Raw genomic sequence first — 18157 nt, forward strand, 5'->3', positions numbered from 1 at the left:
CAAGTTCTCATAGATAAAACGACCTAATTAGCATATCTGTATTATAAAGCTAGACCAATATAACTACCTGAATATCTTAATTAGGGGGCATAGAGTACAATAAGGTAATGGGATTCATTATTTTAGTCGTTGTTCGTGTCTGGGCTCAACTCAGACACCATGTTTATGGAGGAGTGTTTTGGTGTAGTCAGAAGTGGGCTGAACCTCTTCAGTTTGAGTGCTCCTGTTCACGGTGCCTCCTCTCCCCTCTCTGTCGGCTGAACCAGTGCAGGTAAATGAGATGCAGCTTTAAAGTCACATAGGAAAATGATCCTCAACAACACCAATCCAACTCCGCCCATATTAACAACCCAGACGGAGGTGTTTCGCCCCAACTTGCGCCCTTGAGGACGTTACAACTTCAGTCCAAAAATCCTCAGCAGGACAGCGTCGAGAAGGTCAAACTGCAGCTTTTCTCACCGCCTGCAGACTCCAGACCGGCTGGTGGTAAATCGCTCGCTTCCCTGCCGCAACTGCAGGGGTGGAACCCGGACTGACCTAAGCCGAGAGTTCCCCGGTGATTCTCCCGCTTCTGCTCCTCCATGCACCGGCTCGGGGTCTGTACGCAGCCAGCCTGCTGTGGAGAAATGGATTCCCGCAGCTGAATCGACCTCATCGAGACAGGTAAAAGAGAGGAAGCACACGCTCATGTCTGTCGGGTCATTGTAGCCTAACTGGAGCACGTCAATGTAAAATTATTAATCGCAGACTAATAACAGGCTACAGGACTTCATGTTAGTCTAACCTACAAAGTCACAGTAAACTCACTGAAGTCCCTGCAGAGCGCTATGGAGAGATTCCATATGCTGACTGTTAATGTCGTGATGCTGCTTCAGACTTCATTTTCTATTTAGAGGACTATCTAGTGCTATCGAGTTTTCAGCAAAAATGTCAAGACCATGAAATATCCATTAAACTCGTCTTTGCTGTTACTGATTTTTTACTGATGCAGCTCACAGTGCATTAGTTCACTCATTATTTTGTTATGCCACACCAGAAAAGTTGATTGCAGTGGACTGCATGCCAGTGATAGGCCAGTAACAGTGCACTCACTCACACACACACACTTCTTATGCATGGGCCTAATACTGAAATTACAGATTTTAAACCATTGACTTCCCTCAAACCACTAAAAACTTGCTTGAGGCCACAGTGCAGACATGCAGTGGTGGTGCTGGGAGTGTGTGTTTGTGTATGTTAGTGGGATAACTGGTGAATTATTGGGAAAAAATGCATTTGTAGCAATCTCTTGGTGTTTGTTTCAGAATTTAAAATATGCCCACTGAAAATAAATTTTTGATAATAGGTTGCACATCTGAAATGTCGTGGACTTCAAGGAAATACTTGACTTCAAGGTATAAATACCTCATGTTTGCACTGAAGTACAGTACTTGAGTGGATGTATTTAGTGACTTCCCCAGGACTATTTCCACTTCATCTTCAGTAAACACAGCACGTGCAAGTATGATTTTCTGTTATCCATTTTCTCCACCTAATATATGTGATGCTGGATCAAAAATGATGGGTGACATCCCTAACTAACTCTATAGACTTGATTACTTCTTTTTCCTAAAAGAGCAAGTACTGTATTCTTTTGGAAAGACAACAACTACTCGCAGTTGTTGCTGTTATGGCACAACCACAAGGACATTTCTTGGTTTGTTTTGATCCTCTTTGCCCTTGTAAGAAAGTGTTTGAGAAAGCTTTTTAATAAAGAAATGATGGTCAGCGCCGAATTGCAGAGGGAAACGGTTATTACTGCTCACGTAACAGAGAAATGAGTGGTGGTGCTTTCACACCTCAGCGTGGCACTGTGCAGATGAAGGTCAGCTACACTCTCATAAGCACCTGCGTGATTAGAAGCTGAGAGGTGGTTGCCAGGTCCACCTTTGAGCCCCCAACAGAGTTGTCATAATACCAGAATTTCAAACTTCTATGCAATACTAGCGTAAAAGCTGATGCTCCAGTGATACCACGGCAAAAAGGACGCCATCATACAACTCCAAGGTGTCCTGGGACGCACCAAGTGGGACATCTTTGACAGAGACTTGAATGCCAGGGTCATTATCATTACAGACTGTAGGCAGTTCTGCACAGTTACCGCTATACTCGTTAAAACAAAAAAGAAATATATCAACTCCATCAACTGACACAGAACTCTTCACCACTAAACCGAAGTTCAGTTTCATCCTCATGTAACCTTATACATGATACCTCAACCAACAAAAACAACAATAATAATGATGATAATGATAATAGCTCTGTTTATCAGTATTGCTGTCGACAGATACCCATATTCAGGAATCGGAACTGGATCAGAGCTGAAAAAATATGGACTGATTAATCTCTATTTGCAACTGATGATCAGACTAAACAAATATGTCATGTCAAACCCTGGGAAATTACTTTTTTTTTTTTAATTACTGACTATTTCTCGATATTTTCAGGAACAAATACACCAATCAGGAAAATAATCTACAGAGTAATTTATTGAAAATAATGCTGTTATGCTACACTGTCATCATAACAGGGTTTAATTGGCAAAATAGTCACATGTAGACAGACTTCGGCTACAATTATTTGTTATGTTATAATTATAATTGTATTTTCTCCATTCTAATTCAAATGAGGCTCATATTAGACAAATGAAAATGTAGATGAGAAGGCATTCATTTAGTGCGTAATTCATGTTGCCATTAAATCTATCAGTTTGTAAAATCTGTTATTTCCAGATCTGATGTAACACTCATCAGTACTCTGATGGAACATGTGTGTGTGTGTGTCACTGCTGGTGTTTGATTTTGTCAAAGAAATCTCTCCAACAAGCTGCACTCCTGGCAGGGCTCCAAGCCACAAGTGTTTTGGTAGAGTGGCAAGATAAAGTAGTTTTCTGCTCCCATGGTACACACAGCCTTTAGATAGAAACAGAAGCATTTGTGTGTGTGTGTGTGTGTGTGTGTGTGTGTGTGTGCGCTGGATGGGTTGCACTCTGTTTCATCAAATCAAACTTTTTTCATTCCAGTTGTTCCATGGTGCTTCAGACGGAGGCTCTGTGTGTGTGTGTGTGTGTGTGTGTGTGTGCACGCACCATCCTCTTCAATGTTTTTAGCTTCACTGTTTGTTTGATGTTTCCGAGTTTTTTTGATAAATATGAAATATTGGGGGTTGAGATTGTTTTCATGGAAGTTGACAACTCAGAAAAAAATGTCTTCTCTTTAACTGTCGCTGTTTTCCTCTGTTTGTTGTTTTCTCATATTTAACATTTGATTCGTATTCATTTGCAAGCAAACAACAAAACATTTGAATGCTTGGAGTTGCTTTTGGTGTGGTTTCTGTTCATTTTGTTACATGTACTGCTGAAACAATCAAATGTATTACATTTGCATATTATTAGTGAATCATTTCAATATCCCTCCTTTGTCATCGTCTCTCATTCTCTCTGTTTAATCACTGATGTACATTCACATTAGTGTATATTCATGACATTAAGATTCAGTACATATGATATCAGTAAAACACTGCTTGGCTGCAGCATAACATTGCCTTAAGCAGTTTTTTTTTTTTTTGAATGCTCTGGTGTTCTTTTATTCTAATTAAAGGAGTCTATCCTGCTCTTCATCCTCCCCTACATTGTGTTTATTTAGACAACAGTTTCACTTCATAATATCTGACACATTTTAAATAAATAGACTTTGTCAAACAAAAGCATATTTTATGACTGCATGGCACTGTGTGTCAAATTGCATTTGCTGATAGTCCATAAATCTTTAGAAATAAGTCTTTGTTTAAACCACAGGCTGTAAATACTTGCAATATCTTATTGTTATGAGACAAAATGCTGTGGAACTCGTGTTATCTAATGTCGCAACCCAAAATCCAACCTCCAAGTAGACAAAATAAGCTATAAAACTGTGCAAATTGCTCACCCTAAGCTTACAGTGGTAAATAAGGCCCTTGGTAAACCCTCAGCTGCAATTACTGCAAGACTAACAATCACCAAACTAAAATAAGATCTAGAATAGGGTAACATGGTGATCATGTGAATCTTTCTCCATCAACTCTAACTAGTTTCTAAGCTTCCCTCTTTCTCCTCTTCATCCACCTTGGTTCCATCCAATACACAGGAGGCTGAAGGCTTAGTCAGTTAGTCACTAAATCCATCAGTCTTGTACGCCAAATTGCATTCACTTTACAACACAATAGACACACTGTGTCCAATACTTTTATCATTAGCGAAACCATATTCTCCCATTAACCACCAGTTTATTTCTTTGACCTCTGAACACACACTGGCAATTACAAAACCACCTCCCCCATTTTTTTCTCTTTTAAATGCTTCCTGCACTCTGGGTCTCTCCATTCCCTTCAGTCTGCCTGCTTTTTATCTGAGGATTGAAAAGCCTGAAATTAATTTGTAAATTTGTAGAGGATACGAGTAATGCTAGGAAATGGAATATTGGAGCACTTTATCATCAACCAAGGGTGATTAGTTTTTTAGAATTGATTAGAATTTAAATTAATTAAAAATTGAACTGCTAATACGTTCACATTTGACAGCGGTTCCGTGTCAACATGCTGTTTACTTCACAGCTAATTATTTTTTGTTGTTGTTGTTGTTGTTGTTTTTTGTTTTTGTTTCACCAGTGTGATGTATCTCGCCTCCCCCTGGTGGGCTGAGAGGGCATGAGACTGCGAGGAGGGCGGCATTTCAACCCTGACTCCCACCAGGAACTGGCCCCGCCTCCTACTCCTGTTGCCTGGTTACCCGGCGTCCTCAGCAAAGGTGTACGCCTCCGTCTGCGTTTGGATCGCAGAGACGATCGGGGGCGAGGCTGCTGGCAGCTGGTGGACTTGGAGGCGGAGTCAGAGCCAGTTGGACGGAGACTGAGGAGTCAAAGTAAGAGCTGATTCTCCTGGAATTTTATTGACATTGATATTCTGGTGTGCAGTTTAACATCGGTTTTGGATAAAGTAAAATCTATCGCAGGTAAAGGTATTTGGGATTTGACATATGGCCAGATGACCTCGGTCGGTTATATTGTTATAATTATATTATTAGATCATTATTAGGCTACTGTGTTTTAAGCCATGGTCTGGGTGAGGACTCAGTTCTGATTGGCTTAATTTCTGATAATGAACACCTACTAAGTTCCAGTCAAACTGTCTGTTCACCGTTCTAAGTTAATGTGCTGGCTGTGGACACCTTGACATTAGAAATAAATAAAAAAAAAATCGGAATATCAACACTGAGTGTGGTCCTGCAGTGCCTCATCCTCATCACAGGATGGCGACTGTAACACACAAGCTACAAGCGACCTACGCTGCCCCTCTGAAGTCATCACCAGATCTCACATCCCATTCGCTATTCATCTCGCTACCTCAACATGTGGCCCACAGTACGCTTAGACTATCATTTGTTTGGAACAGCGACAAAGCTGATAGCCAGATAGTCATGTTGTTAAATATACTGTCAAATTTATTTATGCTTTCTGTCAAAGTATGTTAATGTTAGCTTCCTGGTTCGTTGCTGAGCCAAAACGGAGTAAAGCAGCGATACCGTATCTCCCAAGCTAAGTCATATCTAAGGTTCATCCTGTTTACTGGAGTAGTGAGCAACGTTTCTCTTGCACAGGATGGGATGGTAATGATTGTTTCATGTTTCATGTGTTTCCAGAGAATCATGAACAATGACTTGTGATAAACTTGATTGCAAAAGACAAAAAAAAAAATTTTCTCTTCAGTAACTGACCAAGATAAAAGCAGGATAATGCCCACCGAGGTATCCACAATTAGGATTTAAAGGACTCACGTCTGCACGTCCATTAATTCAAGGACACCTTGCCAGGCATTATAATGGCATTATAAACTTGATCACTTTAATTTGTTTTATTTGAAACAATACGTCGTATAAAGCGATAGTCCTGTGGAGTAACTAACAACAGCTGTCAGAAAATGTAGTGAAGTATGAAATACAGATGTTCAAATGCAAAGGGGTTGCAGTATAAAGTACTGGAAATGAAAATACTTAAGTAAAACACAAATATCTAAAAACTGAACTTAAGTCCTTTACTAAATGTAGTTAGTTACTTTCCACCGCTGAAATAAAAGAAGAAGTCTTTGATTTTGGGCTTGTGATATTAGTGGATGTGATTTCCACTTTATGCCCCTCACCCATAGCTGATGTAAAGAGCAATACTCTTCACCTTCCCTGTCTTCTGAAGTGTGTTGTGTTATGAAGGAGTGCAGTGGAGATAAGGAGGGACAGTGTGTTTGTGTGTGTGTGTGTTAGCTTGCCTATTTAATACACACATTGTTGTTTACGCATTTATTTATTCCAACCTTATCACATGACTCTGGTGCAGGATCCGATTTCACTGTCTGTTACCATGGTGATGCCCTGCCTGAGCTGTAAATAAATTCAGGGGGTTTGTTACATTGATTAGACAACACACACGCACACATACACACACAACACCCTGTTCTAATATATTGTTTCTAATGTATATCTAATATATTGTTGTGGGTAAAATACAATTATTTTATGCATGCATTTTGGTGTGTGTGTGTGTAGACTGTTTATGAATGTGTAGGTGTGCAGTTTAGTGCTATGTTACCATAACTCTCTTCGTTGCAGTTTCTCCTCTGCACAAGTTAAAACAGATATGTTATGATAAGTTATGCTAATCATTGCTGATCATCGCTGCATTACTGTGGCCATAACGGTGGGCTCTGACTGCTTTCAAATGCCTTCCTTTAATATTGTGCTTCCAAAAGGAGACAATATCAGTACGTCAGAAAATAAAATTGGGCGCCGGGGTTCGCTGAACGCTTAATTGCTTAATTAGTCATAAACAAATGAGGCTGCAGTCCCAAATGTGCAGTGCAATGGTGCAAATCTTTCCCCTCGCCTGCAAAAAATGGTGTTGTTTTATATTATCAGCCAGTGTTAATGCCCCCTCCCCCTCATATCCAATTCTTTTTAAGTAAAAGATGATTATCTGCTCTCTCTCGGTCTGTCTCTGACTGTAACGTGATGCGCCTTAATGGGACAGGACTGATTGAGGAGGGATATCAGGATTAATCTCACTGTGTAATTACTTTTATGATTTATGTTTCCTTTTATGATTCCCTTCTTTCACACACACACACACACACACACAGACACATACTTGCACCCTGCCACTACGATCTGCGAAAATGAAGTGTGCAAACGTGTGCCAGCATTCAGTATCTTATTGGCCTGACCTTGCTGTTTATGTTTCTTTTTTATTTTCGTGTATGGGCTTCAGGTAATGAAATACTGCGGTTTGACTGGCCTGTCACGTTGAGTGTTCAAACAGCTCGCGAGCGGCCGTTTTTACGGCCGACTCCTGACAAATCTCTTTACGCTCTTTACACACGGCTGTGTGTGCGAGCGAATCCACGCTGGTGTTTGATCCTCCCTTTGTAAGGTTAACCTGAGTTTGATTGAGTGCTAAAACCCACCGGTGCGGCTTCTTTGACTGCGCATGGGAAACAACCTTAGCGTAACTAATCGATATGTGGTGGTGAGGGGGAAAAACCTGAGTTGTACACAGTTGTAGCCAATAAGAACCAATAAGCACTCTGGAGCCTGCTTTTTCTTTTTGTACTTGCCCCTCAGCAGGCAAAACACACACAACCTTGCCTATGGCTGGTCTTTTTTTCTTTCCACGTGCAGATTATTTATTATAGATAAAACGAAAGCTGCACGACCTGACACAAAGGCAGAGAGAGTCTATAAATAAAAGGAAGACAGTGAGCTTTGACAGCAATATGATCTTTTTTTTTTTCCACAAACAAAAGCAGCAGGGTAATCCTGAAGGGCTTCTGCTAGAGCCTTTTGATGTCTGCAGGAAAAAATGATCTCTGTAGCAAAAAGTCAGTTTGTAAAAGAAAAGCTCAATTATTTAAAGGTGGTTTAAAGATTTCATTCTTTAGGATTTTGGCGAAATTTTTGGACTGGACTCTTCCTGTGGAGATTTGCATTTGAATTTCCAGAAATATTTAGAGGACAGATTACAATTTGTAACCCGAACGCACGTAGCGCAAAACACTGCACAGCTTGAATCTCTCGTCAGCTGCTCTAAGCCTTTTTTGATGACAGAAAAAAAAAAACAAACCCTGAGCTGCGGCAACTGTAATTACATTACAGTCCCACACAGCCACACACAGAAACACACACACACATACACACAGACATCGTTTTGAGCTCAGCGGGTCTGCCGGCTGCCGCGGGATGTTAGAGGCGTGTTGCTATGGCGACTGAAAGGGAACACAGAGGAAGGGGGTTAGGGTAGAAGGGGAAGGGAGGAGGGGGTTGTTTCGGATTGAGGAAGAGAGACAGAAAGAGAGAGAGAGAGAGAGAGACGCACGCAGCAGAGTTGTCGGTGTCTTGACACTGTGTAGTAGAAGAGAACAGTGGAGGCAGACTGCTGGAGATCCATCAGGGGAATATTCAGAAAGCTGCTGCTGGAGTGAAGCATCACACAGACAGTGATTGCCAGACGGTTGTGTGCATGGTAGGCAACATTCAGAATGATAATTTTGTGCAAAATGTGAAGCTTTTGTTTTTTTTTTTTTCGTGTGATTTTGGTCTGAGAGGAAGGGGATGGAAGGCATCACGCATATTCACATGCTCTTGGCTGTCTCTGTTCCTGTTTTTCCTCTCTCTGCATACTGTCATCACAGAAAGAGGATCTTATTTTCTACAGTAACTCAATTGTTGAAGGCAGACCATCTCTGTATGTTATTGAGAATAATAGGTATGTGACAGCTAATTGGTAGAACGTCAGCCAAGCGCAGATAGTAAGTGCAGACCGACTTAGCTTCAGATTCAAAGGCCGTGTCAGGTGAGAGATTGTGTTGCGTGAATGACATGATGGTGAGATCAGTTGAGAGAGGGGAGTACTGTAAAGTCATGACCATGTGGATGAATGGTACCAAGACAAAACACTAGAAACCGTGGCACTGTGTGTGTGTGTGTGTGTAAATACACACTTCATTGTTTGATTATGTGGGTGTTGTGGGTATATGCTTTGCTTTCACTTCCTCTGTGTATATGTGTGTGTGTGTGTGTGTGTGTGTGCATGCATATTCCTGTAGTTGTGGGGACAAAACTCTGTTTACACAGTCACATTGTGAGGACCCGCCTTACTTATGTGGACAAAATGCAAGTTCCCACAATGTAAATCATTAAATATTAGGGTGAAGACTTGATTTAAGGTTAGGCTGAGGTTAGCGTTAGGTTAAGGATTAGGACTAGGCGATTAATGTTTATTGTTACGGCTATGTGGTGGTTAAGCCTCCAGCAGATGAATGTAAGTTGATGTAATGTCCCCAATAGTGACGGAAACAAGACTGTGTGGATGTGTGAGTGTGTGTGTGTGTGTGTGTTGGGGGGTATCTCTGATATAATGATATTTATTAAAATCTTTGCAGTTAAAGAGTGGAAGGGGTGTGCTGGAGTACAAAGCATTATGTGGCTTTGTTTCTAGTACTTTCTATAGTTTCTTTTTCTCTCTCTCTCTGTGTATGTGTGTGTGTGTGTGTGTGTTTGGAGGGGGCAGTCTCACCATGTACATCTAACTTTCCGCTCCACTTTGGAAGGCAATAGCGTGTGCAGTTTATAGCAGCCACTTCCTGTGACATTGAGATTACATTTGATGATCTCTCTCAGGTCTGATGAGTACCCTGTCTGCCGGCTCAGAGATGCAGACTCCCGCTCTCGGTCCCCAGTTCATGGCAGGGCCTCAGGTTAAGGTTCCCGGTAGGAAGAGAGGACGACCTCCGATCCGTAAACTGGAGTTCCAGAGTCACTATGCTGAGCCTGTGTTGCCTCTGAAGGTCCCCAAGAAAAGAGGCAGGAAACCCGGCTTTAAGGTCAGTCAGTCATCGTTTTGGTTTAGTAATAATTCTTTGCCTCATTGTGAGAGATGACTTTGTTCACTGTGCACATATTTTGTTTACATTCATATTTGTCACTTAAATGTATTACGTGTTTCTTTGTTGTTGAACAAATGTGTTGGAAGCATTTCCTTCCTCATGAATATATTAAGGCCCACACTGTTTACATCTCCATTTATGTAACTAGCAGTCCTCTTCCTCCACTCCCTTTGCTGGTGCATTGTTTGTTGTGCACAATACCTCCACTAGTGGAACTTTTCTTCCAGTGCCACCAGCAGATCGGAAGTTCCACCCATCTATCACTTGATGCATGCATGACTAAATATTTTTTAAATAATGACTGAATTCCTGTTAGCCTCAGCTATTTTTACACCCACAGCACACTTTGGCTACGAGATCAGTACTTTTGTTTTCTGATGTGTAGTGAGAATTACAGTCACAGGCCCTGTCTTCTTTATGGTGACTGATATGTGTGCGTGTGTATATGCATGTGTTTGTGTGTGTGTGTTCAGCTGAAGCCCAGGATGGTGATGTCCCCACTAGCGAACTCTCCTCCCAGCAGCACACCTGAACCTGAGATGGGCTCCCTCCCACAGGACGCTGCTATTGTCCCCCATTCAGCCACACCACAAGTCCTAATGGGTAACAGCATACACTTAGTCATCTCAACCTTCAGCTTTTCCACCTCATAACATCATGATAAATGTTAACAGGTGTGTATAGAGTGTTTTTTGCCCTGTGACCTGGAGTTGTTGAGTGTGGCAGGAAGGTGATCTTGATCTTTTAACATGTAGTAAACACTCACAGCTTGACTTGGTGGTTTGTGACTTTGGGACATGAAGTGTGTCCTCCCTTCTTCTCTTTTGTTTTTTTGGGTTTTTTTTTTTGTGTCTTATATTTTTTATCCTGCTGCCCTGCTCTTACTGTGACCTCAGTGCTAACAATTACGCTTCTTGCTCTGCATGTGTCTACGTATTTTATTCTCATCTATCTTCGTATTCATTTCCAGTCCTCTCATACAGCTTTGCTTTTCTGCTTGTGCTCTGGAGAAAATCAGACATTTTTCTTTCACTAAAGAAAATACATCTCATACAGCCATCCTTTATGTCTCGCTCTCATTTTTCCTCTTCCTTTTCCCCCCTGTCCGGGTCTGAATAAGCAAATATTTAAAGATTGTCTTAAGTGTATTTGAGGTGGTAATGGGAATCTCATGTGTCGACAACCAGCGCTTTGCTCTTTGTTCTCGCAAATCATGAAAAGTGTTTGATGTCAGGCTGTAGAAATACAGAAGCAAAGCACACACACACACACACACGAATAGGCACACACTACAAACCAGTGTGCTCCCTGTGGTGCCACCCAAACACTCATGTAAATCATTTCTCTGGTGAAATGGAGAAGCATTTCAAAAATAGCCCCTTTTTTTTGTGATATCTTTTGGGATACTCTCTAAGCAGCAGAGTATTCTCTTTTAGATACTGATAAATTTATTACATATTGTGTTCTAAAAATTGTAGTCATTAATCTATTTAAAAATGTATGCTTTATTATCATTAATATTATTTATTTACATTGTGGATTATTTGAAAATATTTTAGCTCACATGCACAGATCTCCACCACACAATGGATTTTTCAGAATATAAACATTTAACCTTTCTGTAAGCACAAAGTAGAGGTAAATCAGAAACGTCTCAGTGGAGTATTTCAGTCTTATAAATCTGTGATGTGGTAAATCCATAACTGTTCAGCTCTGGCATAACCAGCAGGCATCTACACTATTGACAAGATGGAAAACGATTGGCACAAAGAGAGCAGATTCAGAGCAATTACTGACTACCAGTACCAGACTGAAGGGGCTTTAACACAGCTTATCGCTCTATTTATTTAACTCCTTATTTAAAGGACATGAAAAATATAATTGATGTTCAGTAGAGTACATAAGTCTGCAGACATTATATTGGCTTGAAAGCAAAGTAAAATATTTATAGTTAAACATACAGGAGGTTTCTTGTTTCTTCTTCTCCTGTTAGGCAAACATCTGGTGTACCAAATAGATATCTTAGGGTTAAATGTGGGTGCTTTGAGCAGCTAACATCAGCATCATAATATGGTCACCAGGACAATGTTCACCATGCTCAGCATCTTTGTTTGTGTGTTAGCATGTTTGCTAATTGGCAATAAACAAAAATTACAGCATGTTGTTAGTTTTGCAGGTATAACCAAAGAATTGGACAAATTGAAATCTTGAATTTCCTGACACACTGATGTTGCCACACTAAAAGGAACGTTTTTTCAGATGGGCTTGGCTTAAATGATGCCACTTCCTGTCGTTCTTCTCTCAGCAGAGACACCAATGCCTGATGACTTCTTATGTGACCCACCAGTGGACTCCAAGCGCTACGCTGTAGATCCCAGCGACTCTGCATTCAATGTCATGGCATCGCAGTACCCACCAAAACACTCCTATGGTTACCGTGGCAGCAGCTGTCCGACTCCAATGGGCTTGTGCAGACAGGCATCAAGCCTAGGAAGCTTCCAAGAGGGAAACAGGAATGGTGAGGCTGTGTTTTATATTCAGATGGGTGTTCTTCAGGAATACAAGGAGTGTTATACAGTACATAGTACAGAACATATGCTGTCATAGCAAACAAACTGGGGAAATGGTCTACCTGCACGGGGGTGTTCACTTATTTTCCTGACTAAACCTCCTTTTACTGCAGAGGAGGTGTGAGACAAATGTACTCTCTCTGTCTACTCTAATTTACATGTCCTTTTTATTGGTCTGCTGACATTGGTGACCTCATGTAATTTCCATCATTGCCCCACCCAACTTAAACTGGAGCTGGTCAGTCATATTATTTAGAAACATCTGTGTTGCACAGCCTTTAATCTGAGAAACTATTAATTTGAACAGCAAGGGCAGGAATGTAGAATATTATCATGCATTGTATAACATTGCTCCAGCATAAAGGGGACTTCAGATAGATGTAACAGGCATGAGAGAGCTGCAACTTTGTTGATTGCCTCTTTTTTCATGAGTAGCATACACCCATGCTAATGCTGATCAAACTGTGGAGGAAAACCATCATTATAAGAGTGTCAGCGTTTGGTTATGTTAAACATTTGAGCACTTCACTTCACCTGTATCCCTGTGCTACCTAGGTTACAGTCCAATGCCAGAAAGTGGAGAGTGCAAGCGTCCTGCTGGTAAGGACCCGTCCAGCTGGGGTGTTGAAGAGGTTGTTTGGTTCATCAAAGATGCTGACCCCCAAGCCTTGGGACCTCACGCTGATACATTCAGGAAGCATGTGAGTCAAACCTACTTCATATTGTACTGGCACTGTAGTACTAAATGTATTGAAACAGAGCTTTGCATCCCAGCATGCATTAGGCAGAGAAACCCATGCACCCATAGGGCAAACTTAAAATCACTTAAAATTCCGAGACAGCTGGAGCTATATTTATCCATCACCCAATTCCCTGCAGTCCTGAATGTGAATCAGCAGATATGGAAACTAAATGAATGCTATTGCAGCATTTTTAGAGTATAGGGAGGTCCAGCTTCAAGCTATATTACAAGCCTTTTGATTCGTCATAAACCTGATCCTCAGACAGGACTTCTGCCTGATATTTAAAGTGACCAGGCTTTTGTTATGATAGCTACTGGGCTCTGAAACAGCATAGGTTCAGGAGAGAACAGTCAGTCATAAAAGTAACTTTATATTATGTATAAAAGTTGCTGCTTTTAATATCCACTTATTAGCTTTTCCTTTAGTATGAGACAGGCACAGAATTGGATTGGGGAATATGGATTCTGTTTGTCATGTGGTTCTGTGATGTGTTTCAGGAGATAGATGGAGATGCTCTGCTCTTGCTTAAAAGTGAGATGATGATGAAGTATCTGGGACTGAAGCTGGGACCTGCACTCAAACTCTGTTACCACATCGACAGGCTTAAACAGAATCGGTTGTGAGTTGCTGCAGAGGAGCCAAATCCCCAATCACCTTTCACTAAAACTGTACCACTGCAGAATCTCTCAATATTTCTCAACCATCAGCAATACATCATGGCCGCCTTTGGATCCCGACTGCACACTTGTTGGCTTTTGTTGCATCTGCACCACATTTTTTGTTGACCGTACAGCTACTGTATATCAAAACGTGAAATGTATTGACATCCACTATGCAGCCTGCACACAGTCTTCTGTTACTTCTGTAGATCTTAATTGTGGACACTGTATCAACACCTCTGATGTCTGACAGAGACATAGTGCTTAACAAACTTGGTGCTTTACCTCATTATCATATTTAAACTTAAGAAGTCTTCGGGTTCAGGCACAATGCTGCTGCAGTTTTAAAACCATAGTTTTGTGAGTCGGTTTTGTTTCAAACTGTTGACTCAGTTATCGCTCCTAGACACAAACTGTAACTGATGACTGATCTCTTGAAATCTGTGTCAGATAATTAATTCTTGTGATGTTGACCAGTGCCAGTAATGAGTCACTCTTGTGTAAATCCAAATTAAGAGGAAGAATTCTTAATTTAAGCAAGAAATCCTGACCCAAGAATGAGATTTAATTTTTTTTTTCTTAATCCATTTCATTGTGTTAAAAAGTGAGAAACTGCATTAGAAAAGCTGTTGTTATGAAGCTAAGTAATTTGCTAACTTGAACTTTTTTTTTTTAACCACAAACCACAGCACATCAGAACAGCAAAGCAGTAAGGTGTGACGCCAGTCAGAGCTGCATATAGTCACACAACTCTCATAATGACAGGAAGGAAAGGAGACAGGCAGACGCTGGGGTTTTTCACCATATTCTCATGAACTGTATGTCATCTAACATTTACTGGTTTTAAAATGACAATACTGAACAGCATGCCACTTTGTAACCTATCCTACGAAGCCCTTTGTTTTACTTGGGTTTGCAAAGTAGTGTGGGAGAAAGCAACTTGTAGCAAACTTGGTGCTCACTGAAACAATTACTTCCACTACAACCACAACACTTTAACAGGTTCATCAATATCCTCATATCACTAGCTCTTCCAGATAAAGCTACAGTTTACAGTCCTCTCATATATACCTCTTCAGTCATTTTGAATATAAATAAATCTTAGTCATGTTTTGTTTTGCCTAATGAGAAAGCAGTATTTCATCTCCAAACTGTAAAAAGTGACAAAAGGTAAAGTAAAATATCTTAAGCATTAATTGTAGCTTTTTAAAAGCAGCCACAAAATGCAGTTTTGTCATATTAAATAGTAAAAACAACAACTTGTAAACACATTAATGATCAGTTACATGCAGTATATGACAAACCTGTACAACTTGTGGTTAAATACAATGCTTTGTTTGGGACTGACTGTACAGTATTTGTTACTCACTTTAATATTTTGTGTTCTGTGCGGTTTGCTTAAATTTGTTTAAGTCAGTGTGCCACAGACTTATGCAAATACAGCATGTATGTCTATGTATGAATTCTGTATTTCATGTCTGTCCCAAGCCCCAGTTACAAGTTATGGGCTGCATTGAACTTTTTTATTGTTTAGTTTCCAATATGATAAATAGATTTCAGTGATTTCCAAGAAATGTTGGAGGTTGTGTTGCACAGGAAAAACTAGACATTTTTACATGTTTTTCACAAAGTTTTATCACACCTGTGAGCCATATGTAATCGATTTTGACTCTGATGACCTTCCTTTTCTTTTTAATATAATGTTTTTTAAAGCATACTTTTTCCAGACAAAATAAACCTTCTCGTTCAATGACTAAGTCTGACAAGTCTGACTATTATTGTTGTTGTTATTTTTATTATTATTATTGTTACAATTGTTGTGAGTAGTAATAGTAATCGTGCTTGTAATAGTAACAGTAATAGTATAAGTATATAAGTTTTATTTGTTTAACGTTTAAAAAGCGAACCAAAAAACACTTTAATTTAATGTCTTCCGGAGCTTTATTTTGGAAAGTGCGAGATTAACGTTACTCTAGTATCGCGACAGTAGAAACGATTCACTTCCTGTATGAGTATGCCAATGATGTTCATGCGGCTTACACAAATGTGCACATCAGTCAGCCGGAGGTGAACATGGCAGACGTCTCGGAGAGGACACTACAAGTCGCGGTCGTGGTTTCTTTCGCCGCCGGCTTTTTGGCGGGCTGGCAGGCAAACAGAATGAGGAGAAAGTTTCTGGACTGGAGAAAGAAACGGCTGCAAGACAAATTGACAGAAACACAGAAGAAACTGGATTTGGCTTGAATGGTAACGCGAAAGTGGTGTTACTCACCTCAGGCCTGTGGATACTTGACTTGTCTGCATCTAAATTAGTAGGGAAAAAAAAAAGATTAGTTGTTGGCCTCATTTGAACATAGATTTAGACCTAACTGATGTAGACCCAATTATGGAAGACAACTTGTTGGTTAATAAGGGTTAAAGTTCTTTGTGGTGCTTCAGCTTTGAGCAATTTAACTTTTGTAATCATACCAGTAATTGTACTTATATCCACTCCTGGCATCGTCCCCATAGTGAACGGTGTCTCATCTTGGTGCTCTTCTCTATTTGTCTATTTCCCAGGTCGGCTGCTGTCTGGTGTGGGTGAACACTCATGATTGAAAAGCTGCTGGGTCCTGGATGTGCTACACACCTGTCGCTACCTGTGTTCTGGACTGCCCGCATTTTCTCATCACAAATTTTAAATTGGGGCTGAACTCTTGATATTTACTAGCTATGGAAATACAATCCTTATCCACACACTGCAGATTGTTTTCTGCCAGACACTAACTTGGAAGAAGTTGGGGATCTGGCTCCAGTGGTTTTCCATTCCAACATGTCTCAGTTTCTGTCTGTTTCATATCTGGTCAAATAATCTATGTGTGTTTTTCATGTTTGTTTTGCTATGTTTATTTTATTCATTTAAACATGAGGTTACAGTTTTCATGGCTGGCATCACTGGCATAAATCTGAAGTGACAACACTATTGCCAAGAGTTTAAAAGTTGTAAACATGTTCATGTCCAGCACATGTAGGGTGTTGTTTATCTAAATGTCTTGACACTTAATGTCATACAGGTCACTGTCTTGCCTTTCTGCTCTGACACCATCGTTGTCTGTAGGTTTGTGACATATTTGAGGTATTCACATTACATATACCTATACCCCCACCCCGTACACATCCGATGTTTACCATATGAAATGTGAGACAAGTGCTTTGAGGATATTTGTGCTCCATAAATACAGTCCATTTAACAACAAAAACATCAGTTAAACAGCAGTTTGTCTTGAATGTGTCTTATCTCTGTTTAACACAGCTGATGCTCTTGTGTCTACTATATGGTGATATGTTGTCTAACTTTTTTTCCCTCTTTTATTGAAATTGTTTTTATCTTGTTTTTGGTCTTTTTCCCTCCGTTAGGTACGGGTAGGGTGATTTTACATCAGTGTGACTCATTCATGTCTTAAAACCTGACTTAGACTGATGAATTTAGTTTCAGCATGAATATTAAAAACACAATTTAAATAAGATGAGTCTTTAAAGTTTTCTCTTGTGGCGCCATCTGCTGGATGAAAAGTGTTGCAAACACCAAACCACATCATCCCCTGTCATGTACTGTTTAAGCAACAGTATCCAGCTGCACCTCTTTATGGGCCTGCTTGTCAGCTGCTGGGCTCGGCCCCTTACTTCCAGTGAAGGCAAATCTTAATGCTTCAGCATCCCAAGACATTTTGGACAATGTTATGCTTCCAACTTTGTGGCAACACTTTGGGGAAGGTCCTTTTCTATTCCAACATGACTGTGTCCCATACAATGCAAAATGAGTGTGTATGTATTTTAGTTATAGGTATATATATTTTACTTTTATTTGCTTATGTCATAGATGAACTTTAGTGCTTATTTACCAAAGTGTTATTTTAATATAATATATGGTCTGCTTGTATGAGGTTGTGATAATATATTTATACTTCAGATATTAATTCAACACGATTTAAATGGCCAGTGGTTTTCCATGTACACAACTTGTCTACAGGGGGTGCTAGTGCGCTTTAATACTTTATGCCCACAAAACAGTCGTTTGCCTCCGTCATCTTAGCCACTGGCTCCAAAAGCAGGTCTCTCTTTTTCATCATCACCAGTCTAGCAGGCCTCTCACCACCTCTCAACAAGCTTTTGACAAGACCTTAAGAAGTCCCTTCTCTGTGAA

General features: G+C 40.3%; 2 protein-coding genes across 3 annotated transcripts; both read left to right on the forward strand.

Moving 5' to 3' along the window:
* The first annotated feature begins 228 nt into the window (after window positions 1-228).
* Window positions 229-15724, forward strand: scml4 (Scm polycomb group protein like 4). 2 transcript variants are annotated; one of them, XM_046373755.1, is made up of 7 exons: window positions 229-663; window positions 4684-4936; window positions 9737-9939; window positions 10476-10605; window positions 12311-12520; window positions 13128-13273; window positions 13813-15724. In XM_046373755.1, the coding sequence occupies exons 2-7, from the start codon at window positions 4723-4725 to the stop codon at window positions 13936-13938; spliced, it is 1029 nt and encodes a 342-aa protein (XP_046229711.1). In that variant the 5' UTR covers window positions 229-663; window positions 4684-4722; the 3' UTR covers window positions 13939-15724. The 2 variants fall into 2 exon arrangements, with proteins under 2 accessions (XP_046229711.1, XP_046229710.1); XM_046373754.1 differs by having other exon boundaries at window positions 239-663; window positions 12308-12520.
* A 245-nt stretch (window positions 15725-15969) lies between these two features.
* On the forward strand, window positions 15970-17478 carry LOC124050990 (mitoregulin-like). The gene is made up of 2 exons (XM_046373997.1): window positions 15970-16221; window positions 16534-17478. The coding sequence occupies exon 1, from the start codon at window positions 16048-16050 to the stop codon at window positions 16216-16218; it is 171 nt and encodes a 56-aa protein (XP_046229953.1). The 5' UTR covers window positions 15970-16047; the 3' UTR covers window positions 16219-16221; window positions 16534-17478.
* Window positions 17479-18157: the final 679 nt, after the last annotated feature.

Source organism: Scatophagus argus, chromosome 19 (genome assembly GCF_020382885.2).
Source record: "Scatophagus argus isolate fScaArg1 chromosome 19, fScaArg1.pri, whole genome shotgun sequence".
NCBI lineage: Eukaryota > Metazoa > Chordata > Actinopteri > Scatophagidae > Scatophagus > Scatophagus argus.